At 51.2% G+C, this 13,859-nt stretch overlaps 1 protein-coding gene across 1 annotated transcript; it reads left to right on the forward strand.

Moving 5' to 3' along the window:
* Nucleotides 1-11,043: 11,043 nt before the first annotated feature.
* LAMTOR5 (late endosomal/lysosomal adaptor, MAPK and MTOR activator 5) lies at nucleotides 11,044-12,882 on the forward strand. Its single transcript, XM_066335812.1, has 4 exons — nucleotides 11,044-11,105; nucleotides 11,241-11,302; nucleotides 11,864-11,981; nucleotides 12,559-12,882. Exons 1-4 carry the CDS (start codon nucleotides 11,071-11,073, stop codon nucleotides 12,617-12,619), a joined length of 276 nt encoding a protein of 91 aa, XP_066191909.1. The 5' UTR covers nucleotides 11,044-11,070; the 3' UTR covers nucleotides 12,620-12,882.
* The last annotated feature ends 977 nt before the right edge of the window (nucleotides 12,883-13,859 follow it).

Genomic DNA, 13,859 nt, shown 5'->3' on the forward strand with positions numbered 1-13,859 from the left:
GGCTTCAGAGCAGAGGGGCTCCAACCCTGGGAACATCTCCATGTCCTCCTCTGGAATTGCTCCAGCAGCTCCAGGTCCTCCTGATGTCGCAGACCCCAGAGCTGGAGGAGCAATTTTGGCTTTCCGTGTTGTCCCCCATTGCCATCGCCGAGAGCAGCGGGACCTGTGCCCGCAGGAACGCTCCAGGCTGGCACCGGAGGGGCCGCTCCGGCTGTGCCCCGGCCCGGGGGGCGGTTTGGGGGGGATTTTCACGGCTTTCCCCCGTTATCTCAAAGCCCGGGAGCGCCGCAAACAGCACAAGGTGACCCCGCGGGCGCCGGCGCCGGGCCGTGCCCGAGATACGGGACCATCGCTCGGCATCGCGGCGCTCCGGCCCCTCGGAGTTATCGGGTATCGCCGGGCGATAGCGGCTCCCGGGGCTGGGCCGGGATGGGGCAGGGAAGGGCCCCGGGATGGGGCAGGGAAGGGCCCCGGGATGGGGCAGGGAAGGGCCCCGGGATGGGGCAGGGAAGGGCCCCGGGATGGGGCAGGGAAGGGCCCCGGGATGGGGGACACGGCTCCGGCATGAGCTGCCCGCATTTAACATCCCCAGACACTCCATCCACTCCAGACCCCAGACTGGGTTTCCTTGTGGATGGAAGGGAAAAACTATGCCCTTTTTCTTTTTCTTTTCTTATTATTTTCTTTTTTTTTTTTCCTAATTTTTTAATTAATTGTTTAATTTCCTATAGGAACTGCCGCTACTGAGAAGACACTGTGGGCAAAGCCACTCCGAATTTGGGGACTGGGATGTCCCCTCCTCTGCAGGGACACAGAGGGTCTCCACAATGGGGGTGGCTTTTGCAGAGCAGTAAAGCAGGAATTTATAATGATTTATAACAATTTATAATGGTTTAGAATAATTGATGATAATTTTCCTGCTGAAATTGTCTGGGTGGTTTGTAGAGGAGTGGGAGGGAGCTGGGCCATGGCAGCCAAAAAAGCAGTGAGACTCATTCCAGTTTGGTGCCAGGAAGGAGCTCAAGATGGATTTGAAATGTGGAAAGCCATCAGGATCAATTGTAGGAACCACCTTTGCAACAAGAATTTGCTCCAAGCCAAAAAAAGAATATTAAAATAAATTATTGAAATAATAAATATATTAAAGCAATGATATTAATATATAATGTATAAGGGATACTATGAAATATCAAAATTAAAAATATAATTATATATTCTGTATTTTCATGTGATATAAATACATAAAACTCCTGAAGTCCAGCAAAGAACACACAAGAGTGGAACAGAACAGAGAATTGAATATAAGGTAATTAGATTGGAAAAGAATTACAATATAAGGTAATTAAAATAGAATAGAATAATAGAATGATAAGAGAATTATAGACTAGAATAAAACACTGTTAGAGAGGAGAAGAATTAGAATGGACTGGACTAGAATAGAGTAGAATGGAATAGAATAGAATAGAATAGAATAGAATAGAATAGAATAGAATAGAATAGAATAGAATAGAATAGAATAGAATAGACAATATTCCTCTGCTGTTTGGAAACCATCCATGTAACTCTTTTAGGTGTGGAATATTCAGACCTTGGTGCATCACCAGAACGTGCTGTGGGTGGGTTTGTGACACTTCAGTGGTGCCCTGGTCAGAGCCCAGCCATGTCCTGATTCTGTACAATCCATGTCCCAGTCCCATCCCATCCCAGTCCTGCTCCCATCCCAGTCCTGCTCCCATCCATGTCCCAATCCCATCGATGTCCCAGTCCCATCAATGTCCCAATCCCATCCCATCCATGTCCCGATCCCATCCCATCCATGTCCTGATCCCAGTCCATGTCCCAGTCCCATCCCAATCCGGATCCCATCCCAATCCATGTCCTGATCCCATCCCATCCATGTCCCGATCCCATCCCATCCATGTCCCAGTCCCATCCATGTCCCAATCCCATCCATGTCCCGATCCCATCCATGTCCCAATCCCATCCATGCCCCAATCCCATCCCAGCCATGTCCCAGTCCCAGCCGGCTCCTGGCCGCTCCCACCCCTCTCTGGCAGCTGCAGCGGGTTCACCTTGGAGCAGGAGCAGAACATCAAACGCAGCCGGGGACTGGCACGTTCAGCCCCGAGGGGCTCCTGGCTCCGGGCGGGCGGCGGCTCCGGGATCAAACAGCCCCGGGGCTCCCGGGCCCAGCCCGTGTTGACTTTGCCTGTCCCTGCTCTCCCCCCGCGAGAGCTTTGCCCCTCTAGGGAGAAGTCAAAAGGATATTTCCTAGGTTTGGCTCCCCTAAAAGTGCTTTTAAAGCAGCTCAGAAGTGGTTTTTTGGTTTTTTTTTTTTGTTTGTTTTTTTTTTTTTTTTTTTTTTTTTTTTTTTTTTTTTTTTTTTCTGAAATGCAAGGAAAACCCTGCAGGGACACAGGAAAGGGGAGTTTCTCCATCACCTTATTGTGGACAGCTCCAATCCACAATCTGACATCAAGCTCTATTTAATCAAGGGGTTTCCCACTAAATTGTCACCTCCCATCGTTGAAAGCCACTGGGGGATTGGTAATTCCCACTCCTGGGGCCTGAGGGGTCCCTCCAGAATGGGAAGTGAGGGTGGTAAGAAGCTGCTGGGATGTTTTGTTTCTTTTTGTTGTGGTGGAGTCTGCTGGAAGAAAATAATTTGCAATATTTTCCACCAGGAGATGTCCAAAAATTAAGCCAACCCCCCACATTTATAGCCCTTTCTGCCCATTTTGAAGCTTGTGGAAGGCCAGAGGCAGCTAATAAAATAAGATATCTTAATAAAAGAAACCCAAACCACAAAATTATATGGTTTTGGAGAGTTTTATGAATTATTGTGGGAGTTTTCCTGAATTTTGCCCTCTCTCTATTACCATGGGACCCCTTCCTGGGGCATTTTGGGCAATCCATGGTGTTTTAAGTGCCACATGGGGGTACCACAAACTCACCTGGCCTGGGGATGCAGCATCCCCATCCAGAGCAGGATTTTTCTCTCAAAAATACAAAGAAAAAAAAAATCCTGATGTTAAAAACACCCAAACAAACCAAATGAATTCAACCTGGTATTTGCAGAGTTTTATTTTCACCAGATTTATGACATTTTTGAGGGGGAGAAGCAGCACAGGGAAGTTTTTGTGGGACCCCAAACACCAAATCCCAACGACTTCAGCAGTGATGGGAACACAGTGCCTGCCACAGCCACACCCCAGGGGCTTTACAAATGGAAATTGGTGATGTTAGAGCTCCAACCTCCCCCAAAATCCCCAAACCCCACTGACTCCACTGCCCCAGCTCCCAGCTCTGCACACAGCCCAAACTAACCTTTGTCATTGTCATTAAGTCCTGCTTCTTGCCTGAAAGGAAACCAATCTTTTTTTTTTTTTTTTTCTTTTTTTTTTTTTTTGGGTTTTTTTTGGTGGTGGTATTTTTTGTTTGTTTGTTTTGTTGGTTTGTTTTTGGTTTCTTTATCTGTAAGTGTTGATTAATTTTTTAAATTTCTTTTCTTTATTTCTCTTTCTTTACCATGGCTGGGAGCTGCTGCAGGCAGCAGGAGAGAAGCTCAAGTGACACCCAAGTTTTCTTCAAGAGCAGAACTGCAAACACACGTCTGGGATCACTTTTAGCACATTTAATAACCTTTAATATCTCCTTCTCCTCTCAGAGCGAAGCTCCACAGCCTCACACGGTGCCTGAACCTCAGATGCTGAGTCTGGAAAATGTTTTCCTGCATCCCAAAGAGCCACATCTGGCACAACACGGCTCCAGCCTCTTCCAAACACATCCCAGTGCTCGGGAAAAGCAGTTCTTTAATTCCTCACAGCTACTTGATATTGATTTGATTTCATTGTGGGCTGAATTTGGTCATCCATCAGCAGCTGGAGGAGCAGCTCCCAGGGCAGAAACACAGGGATAAGCCATGAGTGGATGGTATCACAGTGGGAATTCTCATCACGGAGCTGATTCATCCAGTAGGAATTGCAGAGGAGCCAAAGCAGCTCTGAGGATCTCGAAGGGCTGCAGAGGATTTGGATTTGTGTAGCCCTGGGAAAGGAATTTCAGAAAACCAAAACATCTCAGGCACGAACCAGGGCTACAGATTTGGGATGATTTGGGCAGAAGCTGAAGTTTTGGATGTTGAACAAAATGCTCCAGCTCCTCACAAAATGAAGTTCCTGCCCCTCTGATTTTTGTTTTCCTTTGTGCACAACTGAAAAGTGTAAAAATGATTAAAATCAGATCTCCAGCAGCCCTGCTCTGGCCGATGGGATGATGCCGCTCAGCTTCACATCCGAAATTTTATCATGTGCCAGGATAAAAAAAACATGTGAGGAAGCTCTTGGCTGCTCAGCATCCACTTTCACTCTTCAAATTGCCTCAGCCTTGATTTTTCCTGGATAAAACGAAAGAGGAAGGTGGACACTCAGGATCCAACACCCTGGGGAAGGGAACTGTGATGACATATTTGTAACATAGGGAATCCCTCAATCCCAGCCAAGTCCTGCTCCGGGCTGGGATTGAGCCACGTGTGGGAGCAGCTGGGCCTGGCCGTGCCTCAGTTTCCCTGCAGGACAAACACTGAGCTCAGGACAGCATTGGCCACCTCAGAAAAGGTCTCCTGAGGCTGCCTGGGGCTACGTGGGCACCTGGCAGCCCTGGGAGAGAGTGAGGCACAGGCTCTGGGGGCTCATGGATGGAATTGTCAGGAGCAGCATCCGAAAAATCGATGTCTTGGAGTTGATGGAGCAGCAGAAGCTCCTGTCGAGGAACTTGTGATGCCTCGGGAAGGCTGAGCTGGAACAGAGACTGGACAGAGCTGGAGAATAAAGTAGATATTTATTAAAAGGCCTTTAAGATGCACCTTGGGCAGGACAGAGCCTGACCAGGGCTACACCCAAGGTGGACTAAGAATGGTCACAAAAATTCCCAACTGGTCACCAGATCTTACACTTTTATAAGTTTTGGTCCATTTGCATACTGGGGGTTAATTGTCCAATTACAGCTTCAGGTTGTGAGGTCTCATCCTTCTTGTTTCTCTCTTCAGCCCACCACTGTTTGTGCATTTGGGCCTGAAACTTGTACTCAGTGTCCTTAGTCTCCAGCAGGAAAAGGATTTGTTTTGTCTCCCTGCTCTGTGAAGAGCTGACTGACACTGACTGTGAGGCTCAGAACTGCATCTCTGGGCAGCACAGAGCCTGAAATACATGAAAGTTAGAATTCAAGGCGTCACCTGGAGCACAGCAGGTGGGGCAGGCAGGGGCAGGTGTGGTGCTGGAGCTGCCCAAGGAAAGGCACCTGCAGGGAGCAATGAGACAAATGAGGTGTCACAGGCCAAAAAATGATCAGTGGAATCAAAGCCCTGAGAAAATCTCTGGCTTTCCTCCGAGGTTTCAGAGGGATATGCCTGAAATTAATTTTTGATCCCTCTGAGGCTCTTCCTTGTGCAAGCAGAAGGCGCAGCATCATTAAATCTTCTTCCTGGAGCCTGAAATCAATGCATGCATGGGCAGTGGGATGCTCACTCCAAGGTGCTGCTGAACCCTCCTGGAGCAGGATGGCAGCAGCCCCACGGTTTGTGCTGATCCCAGTGAGCTGGGGGCTCTTATCCAGCAGGAATCACAGCTCTGGGACGGCTCTGAGGGATTCACTCAGCTCCTCCTTGCTCAGCAGAGCCTTTATGGCACAGTTTGAGGCAGTGTGGGGCGTGCCTGGGTTCCAAAGGGATGGGCAGGTGTGACAGTTTTGGTTTGTTTTTCTGCCAAGGTGGGATTAATAGCATGAGAGATGAAGTTCATGTTAAGACTCAGATGTTTATTAATTCTTATCTATAGTACAGTCTCACAAGCCATGAGTTCTGCCACACTCTAACTAACTAGGCTGCAAAATGGAGGCCTCTCTATCTTTACAAAGCCTTTTCAAGGACAAATTGTCCAATTGTGAACTAACACCTAAATATTTTTTACTTTAAACCCAATAACTAACTGTTTGAAGTCCGCAATGTGGGCTTTATTAACCAATTACAGAAAACCACCCAATCCCATGAAGAAGAAGGAAGAAGAAGGTGAAAAAAGAACTACTAACCTCCACCCTAAAGTCTCCATCTTACCCCATATATATTACCATATACTATAATCTTAAATTCTACATTTTTCACCCTGAGAGGCTCCATCCCAGCTCCCAGCCACCACCCACAGCCCCCCTGGGGCATCCCAAGTGTCTCAGTTTGGAAAGATCAGGTGTCTGCCAAGAAAAGCCAGAGCGTCCCCTGGAATGGAGAATGTAAACCCCCTCCCTCCAAATTATTAGGATTTTGAAATTAAAGGGCTTTCAGGCAAAGACATGGGAATAGGAATAACAGTTCTTTACTAGGAATATTAAAAAAAAAAAAAAAAAAAAAAAAAAAAAAAAAAAAAAAAGTAGTAGTAAAAAAAAAACCAAACCAAACAAACAAAAAAGAAAAACACTGACAGAGTCAGAACACAACCTGACCCCCTGTTGGTCAAGGTGTTGGGAGCAGTCCAATCCAGTCCTCCTGCAGTGACAGACGTGGTTCTGTTGGAGCAGAGATGATCCTGTAGAAAGGTCCAGTGGTGGTGAGATGGGTCTAGTCTCCGTCTGGGAATCCAGTGCAGACAGGCTGTGCTGGTGTTCTGAATGCCAGGATTGATCCAGGTAGGAATGCTGGGCCCCTCCCACTGGGTGGAGCATCTCCCAATGGGATGATGGAATTGTATCAGCCCTGCAGTGAGCCTCAGTGGCCCATTAACAGCAGATACCCTTGGAGGGAGGATGGGTGGATGGGGGCACTCTGAGCATGAAGCAAGCCCCATTCTGCCCCCCAGGATGACCAGAGGGGCTCATGTCTGGGGTCACGGCACCCCGAAACTCTTCTCTGACCCATCTGCCTGATGCTGGGATGGCAACACAAGGAGAACCTTTGGGATGTCAGGGTGTCATGTGGTATTTCTGACTCTGCCAGGGTTTCTAGGATTTTTGTTTGTTCGTTTGCTTGTTTGTTTTTTTAATTTAATTTTTTGTACTACTACATTTGTGTTTTTAATATTCCTAGTAAAGAACTGTTATTCCTATTCCCAAATCCTTGCCTTGTTGGGGAGGATGAATCAGGGAAAGCTTATAAATATGATTGCTTAGCAAAAGATTCTGAAAATATGAAACCTATAATGGAAATAGAAATGAAAGCTGACTTTGAGTTGTAGCATACTGAGTCTTAGTTATTATAGAACCTGAAAACAATGGTCTGGCTGAAGGAGAATCCCTTTTGATTGAACAATACCTTTCTGCTGGCTGAGGGATCCAAAGGTCAATGTAGCAAAACAGAAAAGTCTAAAGAGTAGTTTTTAGAGTTTAAAATATAGCACAGTATGGTGATATAGTAGTTCTTATAGGCTGTGTGTAGATTCTATAGGATTTTGTGTCGTGTGTTGGTTGATCGCTGTAAATTAGAATATTCATCACAAAAGGAGATATAATGTATTGTAACAAGGACCTCACTCTCTTAAATCTCTTAACTCTCTCTTCCCATTCCTCTTCCCCCTACTCTTGCTTTCTCTTGCTCTCTCCCGCCTGCCCTTTGCTCACTCCCTTCTCTCTCAGCTCTCACCTGCTGTTCTCTCTCCCTCTCTCTTTGGGATTTCCCTCCAGCCCAGGCTGGGGGCTGAAGGCAGGACTCTTTTACCCACGACTCTTGCAATAAAACCATGTGTTCTAGAATACCTCAGCTCAGCAGAATTCCTTGTCCCAGCCGTCCGTGGATTTGCTCACATTGCCTGAAAGCAATTGCAAATTTATAATGGGAGGGCGGTTTATAGTCTCCATTCCAAGGGAAACTGCAGCCCTCCCTGGCAGATACCTGTCTTCCCAAACCAAGACAATCTGTATAATCCCACAAACTGTTCCCGGGCACTTCCCATCCTTTAGAGCCCTGGGGTTTTCCCTGGGATGAGCTCGGAAGGAGTAGATGAGACCTGAGTCTCGAACTGTGTCAAAGACAGGTTAATAAAGCACGGAGAAGTGATAAAACCTCCCTCCCTTCCTCATCCACCACCCAAGGGGATTTCCCACCAAATCTGGATTTTCCAAGCACACCTCGATATCCATACTTATTCCTGATGCGTGTACTGGAGAATTTAATTGAGAGTTTGTGGTTATTTATCTGAAAGAAAATCAAAGAATGAAGTTCAGTTGTTACTCTCAGCATGTAAAAATGTGTCTCCATGATAAATAGCCCACAGGAAGAAAGACTTGGCTGCATTTATTTGGGAGCGTGGAAGGAGGCAGAGAGGGGAGAATGGCTTTTATAGCAATGAGGATGCATTTCAATTGGAATATAATGTGTAAATGAGCTGATTTATGGCTTGAAGGACAGCCCTCGAATTGCTCCTGGGAGAACAAGGGAATGAAAAGGCTGAAAAAGCTAGAAAAGGTGGAATGATCAGCTTATTTTTTAGATTTGTGCATCCTGGAGGATGCAAGGGAGAACATCCTGTGTGTGCTCAGGGCTGGGGGTGCCTCAAAAAAACCACCCAATGCAGCAGGGAGCAAGAAATTCCTGCAGCCTGGGCCATGTGATGTCCCCACAGAGCTGGGATCATTCCTCATTCCCTCCCCACCCCATGGAGCCCAACAAAAAAAGAGTTAAAATTATTAAAAAACAACAACAAACAAGAAACAAAACACTCTTCCATGGCCAATACCTGGGCCTGGTATCCCAGATCCTGGATTTGGCTGGGACAGATTGTGCCTAAAACCCTTTTCAAAACAAGGACAGGTCATAAAACTCCATTCCCCCCAAAAAAATAAAATAAAGCTGGATTTGTGATTCTGCCCCAGCAGGATGGATTTCCCCAGCCCTGGATTGCTGGGAGCCATCCCTGGGGTCTGGGGCTCCATCCCAGCATCACGAATTCAATCTCCTTTGGCTTTTCCCACTGAGGAATAAACACCCCGAGTTTTGGGGGGTTGATTTTGGGGTTGTTCCTTGTTAGACCTGGTGCACAGGGACAAATCAGGGACCTTGAGCAGCCCTGAAACACAGTCCGAGGTGTTTGGCACTGAAATATGGGTTTGATTGGGCTTTTGTGGTGGTTTGGGGGCAGGTTAATTTTATTGGGGGTGTGTGGGGGTGTGTGTGTGTTTGGTTGTGTTTTGGTTTGGGTGGGGTTTTTTTTGTTTTGTTTTGTTTTTTGTTTTTTTGAGTTTTTTTGGTTTTTGTTTTTTGGGGTTTTTTTGTTTGTTTGTTTTTGGGGGTTTTTTTTGAGAGAATCAATTGGGTGCTAAATTATCAACGGAATGCCCTGTCCTCAGCCCAGGTTTTGCTGTGGAGCTGCATCACTGAAGCCTCCCCCACCCAGGCTCCATTTAATTAATCAAAAATCTCTCCCTGCAGAAATCCCACAGCCAGGAATGGCTCGGGAGTGGTTTTATTCGGGAGGTTTTCTTGTGGAGGGGCTGACAGCACAGAGAAGATGCAGCCCCCGTCTCCAGTGCGGCTGTTTGTATTTGTATTTTTATTTGGGAGCTCTTTGTGCTCTCAGCTTGACCAAAGAGAAAGAAAAGTAAAAAAAAAAAAAAAAAAAAAAAAAAAAAAAAAAAAAAAAAAAAAAAAAAAAAAAAAAAAAAAATTGAAAAATCAAACTCCTGCTGCACTTCGCTTCCTCCATCAATAACATTTTAATTTCCCGAGCTGACGAGCCGAGATCCATGGCCAGGTACAGCCGGGAGCGGCTCAGCGGTGCCTCATCAGTGCCGCGAGTTCCCGATAAACCAATAAATCACTGCTGCTCCATGAATCCCCTCCCGCTGCCGGCACCACGGGCCTTTGGGGGGTTCTCCATGGAAAACTGCTCTCAGGGTCACTTTTCACACCTCTGTGCCCCATGGGGGTGCCGACCCCGGCCGTACCCTCGTGTCCCCGCATCCCAAACCTGCATCCCGAACTGGCATCCCAAACCTGCATCCCGAACCTGCATCCCGAGCCTGCATCCCCAACCGGCATCCCGAACCTGCATCCCAAACCTGCATCCCGAACCTGCGTCCCCAACCTGCATCCCGAACCCGCATCCCGAACCCGCATCCCGAACCTGCATCCCGAACTGGCATCCCAAACCTGCATCCCGAACCTGCATCCCGAACCCGCATCCCGAACCTGCATCCCGAACCTGCATCCCGAACCTGCATCCCAAACCGGCATCCCGAACCTGCATCCCAAACCTGCATCCCGAACCTGCATCCCGAACCTGCATCCCGAACCGGCATCCCGAACCTGCATCCCGAACTGGCATCCCAAACCTGCATCCCGAACCTGCATCCCGAACCTGCGTCCCGAACCTGCATCCCAAACCTGCATCCCGAACCTGCATCCCGAACTGGCATCCCCAACCTGCATCCTGAACCTGCGTCCCGAATCTGCATCCCGAACCTGCATCCCGAACCTGCATCCCGAACCTGCATCCCAAACCTGCATCCCGAACCTGCATCCCGAACCTGCATCCCGAACCTGCATCCCAAACCTGCATCCCGAACCTGCATCCCGAACCTGCATCCCGAACCTGCATCCCAAACCTGCATCCCAAACCTGCATCCCGAACCTGCATCCCGGCCGTGGTCCAGCTGCGGGAGGATGCTCTGGCCGGGGAGCGGGTGCAGTAGCGCCATGAAAGCGCCGCTTGAATTTCCTTCTCCTCTGCAAACCCTGCGCGGGGCTGCGGGGAGGAGGGGACGGAACTGAGCCCCGCTCACGAGGATAAAGCCGAGAAAATGAAGGGAAAAAATCCCTAAATAACGCAACTGTGCCGCGTGCTCCGCGGGTAAACACACCCAGGAAGGGCTGATTTGGGGGTGCGGCTTTGCTGGGAGCCCCCCTAGACCCAGGCGCGGGCCGGGCCGAGGCGGTAGCCCCACACCGGGGGCCGGGAAGCTCTGGGATTTTGGGGTGTCCCCGGGGTACCCCCGCAGAGCCGAGCGCGCTCCGAGCTCTTTTGGCCCTGCGGAGCCGCCGTCGCCGGGTCACGTGGGGGCGCCGCTGCCCGGGGCGGAAGTGGCGGGGCGATGGAGGGGACCCTGGAGCAGCACCTGGAGGAGACGTGCGGGGACCGGGGGACACGGGGGGACTGCGGGGACACGGGGGGGCCGGAGGGACACGGGGGGCAGGGGCAGGGCCGGGGGTGAGGGGAGCTGGGCCGGGGGTCCCGGCTGTGACCGCCGCTGTCTCCCCGCAGCATGAAGAGCCCGGCCGTGGTGGGCGTCCTGTGCACCGACTCTCAGGGGCTCAACCTGGGCTGTGAGTGAGCGAGCGCCGCCAGGGGAGGGCACCGGGGGTGGCCGGGCCCTCTGGGGTATCCTGGGTGGGAGGACACCGGGGCCTGCCCGGGGGATGGTGGCACCGGGGGCTCCGGCACTGCCCGGCCCCCTTCAAGGCCTCCTGGGGCTGGGGACACCGGGCCCTGCCCATCTCCTGTCAGGGCTTCTGAGGGTGGGGGACACCGCGTTAGGGGACAGCAAACCCTGCCCGGTCCATTCAAGGGCTCCCCGGGATGGGGGGCACCAGGCCCGGCCCCACCAGACCCTGGCCTTGTCCTGCATCAACGCCACTGCCGTCCTGCCCCATCTGCAGGTGTCCCCAAGGGCCACCGCCTGCCTGTGCCTCGGAGGAACCACAGCCAGCTCTTCCTGACACCTAAATTCAGGATTTTTGGTGGATGGAGAGGAACCATTTTGGGGATGCTGCATCAGCCCCCAGGGAGGGAAATGTGCTGTGGCAGGACTGACCCCTCTGGGGCTGGGGGAGGTAAATGGGGCTGTCCCAGAGCACTGGGGCTTTATCCGTGGTGTCCCCCTGCAGGCAGAGGGACCCTGTCGGATGAGCACGCTGGCATCATCTCCGTGCTGGCCCAGCAGGCAGCCAAGCTCACCTCTGACCCCACTGACACGCCCGTGGTGTGCCTGGAGTCGGACAGTGGGTGAGTTCTCAGCCTGCAGCTGCTGCTGTCCCCTCTCCTTTGCCTTTCCCCAGCCCTGGGAGCCTCCTGGAGTCAGATCTCTGCAGCAGCTCCTCCTCTCTGGGGGAGGCAGGCACTGCCATAGGCACAGTCCTTGGATTCATGGGATTTTAGGAGGCAGGAGATGTAAAAGGAGTGGGAAACCCTTCAGGGGGTGGTGGTTACTGCACCTTGGTAGCTCTTCCCCCTGGGGATCCCTGTGGATAACCAGGGCTGGGGGATCCCTGTGGATGACCAGGGCTGGGGATCCCTGTGGATAACCAGGGCTGGGGGATCCCTGTGGATGACCAGGGCTGGGGATCCCTGTGGATAACCAAGGCTAGGGGGGATCCCTGTGGATAACCAAGGCTGGGATCCCTGTTTGTAACACAGCCTGTCAGTCAGTGAGGCAGCAGGGATGTCTCCGTTGCTGCTCATGGAGATGGAGCAGGTCAGGGATGGGGTCTGTGGCTGCTCAGTGATCCCCCTGCCCACTTCCCACCCCCAGCAGCTGCTCCTGTCCCAGCTCCCCTCCCTCAGCACCTTCTCCTTGTTGTAGGAACATCATGATCCAGAAGCACGACAGCATCACCGTGGCAGTGCACAAGCTGCTGTCCTGAGCCCTGGCAGCTAGCTCTGCTCCCAGCTCCTCCTCCCTGCACTGCCACCCTCCCTTTGCAGCTCCACACCCAGGATGAAGCTCTCCCTCCCCTGTCTGCAGCTCCTGGGCAGCTCCCCAGGTCTCCAGGTCACATTTTAGCCCTTGTGCTGCTGAGGATGAACCGTGGGCACGGCCCCAGGCCCTGTAACAAGCAGATCCTCCCTGCTGTATGTGGGGGCTTCATTTGTCGGAGAAATCAATAAATGATCTGTAAAAACCTTCCTTCCTTCTCCTTGCTCCAGCTGGGAGAGCTGGGCCTGGTGCTTCGTTTCCAAAGCTAGGCAAGGTGACTTCTCCCACTCCCTTCATTAGCATTTCTCTGGAGAAAGGCTGGAATTGGTGGGGGCTCCTCCAAGAGAAAAGCTACAAATGCTTTCCCAGGAATTTCTCCTAGGAAACATTTCGCCTCCTCAAGTTAAACATTCTGTGGGAGTTACTTGCTCACTGTGCCTTGGGTTGAAGTTCGAACCTGCACGTTCTGGCCCTGCCAGGGCCCTGGGAGCTGGGAGGGGATCTTGGTAACATCCTCACAAATCCAGGCCCCTCTCCCTCTTGGCAGGTTTGAAATGCTGCAGGGAAACAGTCCTGCAAAAAGATGGGAAACTGCTACACCCCACGGGTTCCTGTGTGCTGGGGAGGGAAAAGGAGCTGGGCTGCAGCTGCAGGAGGGGGAAGGTTCACAGCAGAGCATGAGGTAAAACTTGGCCTGAGTCAGAGTGAAATGACATTGTCACTGCTCTGACTTCACTCGGAGCAGCTGGGCAGTGACAGGGACAGGCTCGCACAGGAGCAGCCCCTGCCCAGCCAGGCTCCACATCCCTTCCAGCTCAGTGTTCACCTGGAGTGAAGCCCTGATTTTGGCATATCCAAGCTCTGGGGTGGCCCTGGGGTTCTCCCCTCTCCCTCCATCCCACCAGGCTGGGAGCAGCTGGAGCTGGGCTTTCCCCCTGGGCATCCAACAGCTCTGGGTGCAAATGCTGCTGGCCCTGTGCCCCTCCTTCAGCCCTGAAACCACACTCACTACAAATCTCGTCCTGCTTAAATAAAGCTCAGCGTACCCATTGAAAGTCCTCCTATAGGCAAAGTTCCTCCACAGATCCTGAGCTCCACCGGAATGATGCAGCTTTTGCGTTCTGTGCCAATGGAGAGCAGCACTATCCCCACGGGTCCCAGTTTTCCCTGGCCTCAGGGATGGCCGT

Source organism: Sylvia atricapilla, chromosome 25, assembly GCF_009819655.1.
Source record: "Sylvia atricapilla isolate bSylAtr1 chromosome 25, bSylAtr1.pri, whole genome shotgun sequence".
NCBI lineage: Eukaryota > Metazoa > Chordata > Aves > Passeriformes > Sylviidae > Sylvia > Sylvia atricapilla.